General features: G+C 36.7%; 1 protein-coding gene across 1 annotated transcript; it reads right to left on the reverse strand.

Annotated features, from left to right (window-relative positions):
• Positions 1-351: 351 nt before the first annotated feature.
• LOC145447171 (induced myeloid leukemia cell differentiation protein Mcl-1 homolog) lies at positions 352-1769 on the reverse strand. Its single transcript, XM_080325583.1, has 2 exons — positions 944-1769; positions 352-885 (listed from the first exon to the last, which is right to left on the reverse strand). The coding sequence occupies exons 1-2, from the start codon at positions 1415-1417 to the stop codon at positions 772-774; spliced, it is 588 nt and encodes a 195-aa protein (XP_080181709.1). The 5' UTR covers positions 1418-1769; the 3' UTR covers positions 352-771.
• Positions 1770-2440: the final 671 nt, after the last annotated feature.

The raw sequence follows: 2440 nt of genomic DNA on the forward strand, positions 1-2440 counted from the left end.
AAATTGATGGTTCGCGAGCCGCATGTTTGAGATCTCTGTTGTAGACACTGTAACAATTTCAAGAGATTGTCAGTGAAATTTGAACATTTTGATAAAAATGCGTTCACATCTAGCAAATTTCGTAGGCAGCATTATTTTAATTCAATACATATCAATTCAATCAGTGAATCCCTGGAATTTGGAGATTTTGAACAAGCTAATTGTGCGCTCATAGTAGTTATTATGACAAATAGTAGCCTTAGTTACAAGGTAGCTTGGCATTTTAGCCTACTTGAGTACTTTAAAGAAGTACATGTACTTCTCTGCTCAACATCTCAAACATCAAGGACAAAAATAAACTACGTCCTTTCCTTTCTGAACGATAGAAGTGGAGTTATAGTCTACAAACATAACCAGTTACTTACTTACTTTGAAATCTCTACTTGTACTTGTATTCGAGCAGAATTGCACGATGTTGAGTACCATCGGAGGGTGTCTATCATACTGCTGGAAAATTAAGGTTCAGTGCTCGAGTATCAAATTAGATTTACTTGAGTAAACTGATGAGTTATAAGTGATTCTATTAAAGTTTATATGAGGCTAGGTGCTGGTAAAAAATCACAAACTTGATCATTTCGGAATATAGAATAGATGACCAACTTCTTTCGTCAAGCACCATAGGACCCATCATTCATACTGAAACTGTATACATCCTACAGTAAAATGGATGCGATTAACGATGAAGAATTTTATTCTTAAAATATTACATGAGATAAAACATGCGAACATCCATTATCTTGATAATGCCATTGCTATAGATGTCAGTCCGATTCCAACAAACACGAGTCCCTTCCAAACTTTATTGTAGTCGAAAGCGGCATTATCAAAAAATCCTACAAAGCCATCCTGTAACAAAAATAGAAGATAATTTATAAATCCTAAGCGAAGCATGTAAATCACCTACCCATCCTCCATTTCGCACTATCCACTTTAGTCTTCTGCTAGCAATGTAATTCCCAATTGTCTGTATGATAGCTTCTATATGCTCCCCGTGATGTTCATCCTCGTTTTTGCGAGCAAGAATGCTACCGAGCACAAAAAGGCAGACAATCCTCCCCCAATTTTCTTTGGTATCTTTGAAAATTTCATCAGCTAGCATCAGGAACAGCCGCTCATCGGGTAAATATTCTTTATATTTTTCATTGACTTCAACATCACTATAGCGGAGACGTTTGGAAACTGCGTTTAGGACTGTTCGATGTCGCTCGAGCATTTCATCTCCAACTTGACGTAAGGTTCTCTCTGCTTTCGTATTTACCTTAACGCATGACCCGTCGAGTTCGTACATGATAAAATTCCTGGTCAAGGAATATGTTTCGGATATAATTTCATCCTTTTCTTCAGTGATCGAAGGTGCTGATACTCGTGATGATTCCATGGCTTGAGGAGAATAGCGAGTCAAAGCTTATTTCGAGATCTAAGCTACTTTGGAAATGAGGATCCTAGGATTTGCTTAAGTTTCATCTATATCGTACAATGCGTTTTCGCGTTCCAGAATGACTTATGTCAATGAAAAATAGCAAAAATTATCTTTCAATCCTTGATCATGGTTTTGTTTTTGAAAGATGTCGCGATGTCGGTATAATATTTTCTAAAACTTAAACTAGGACGAAATCATGAATTTGTAGGACTTATGATTAACATATATTGTGCGCAGACAACTTTCTTACAAGAACTATGATATTCCTGTACTTGCGCGAATTACAAATGCGGTATTGTAAATTAGTATATAGCCTACTACGCAAAATCCGGAGTCTAAAAGTTTTTATTACAGTTGAGAAAAAGTACTCGATACGCTATATTTGAATCTAAAAATATTGCTTGGGGCTGTCTAGGTGCTTGGTAAGAACGCAGTAAAGGCATTGAACAGCATCAGTTGCGGGATTACTCGCATCAATTACTAGGTACATAATAACGCAAGTTAACACAAGTTGGTTCGATCCTGAGCTTACGTGTACCAATTACTATAGCTACATAATACAACAACTTAACACTTGTAAAACACGATATTTGGTCCCGGAGAACTGACGATATAGTTTCGAAGTCTCACTTCGTGGTATTACACTCATTTATCAGCAGTAAATTTCTAGTAAAGTACAATAAGTGATGATGTCCGAGCGGCTAAACAAGTAAGTATCGACTTCTTCCGAGTACTCAAGTACGTTTTTTACCTACATGCAGCAAATATTCTCAAGTGTTTATGATATTGTACTGCTTCAAATCCATTATAGTTTCAGAATTAAGCAGAAAATACCTGGAATACTGACGTTTTACTTAGTCGGAAATAGGTACTTAGTAGGTAAATACGTACTGGATGTGGGGTTGGAAGCCTAGACTAATAAGAGGAGCGTGATTGAAAATAGATGGAGGATCACTGGATTAAAGTTTACTGAATACCCCG

This window comes from Botryllus schlosseri, chromosome 9 (assembly GCF_051294905.1).
Source record: "Botryllus schlosseri isolate E-star chromosome 9, Bs_hap1, whole genome shotgun sequence".
Classification (NCBI taxonomy): domain Eukaryota; kingdom Metazoa; phylum Chordata; class Ascidiacea; order Stolidobranchia; family Styelidae; genus Botryllus; species Botryllus schlosseri.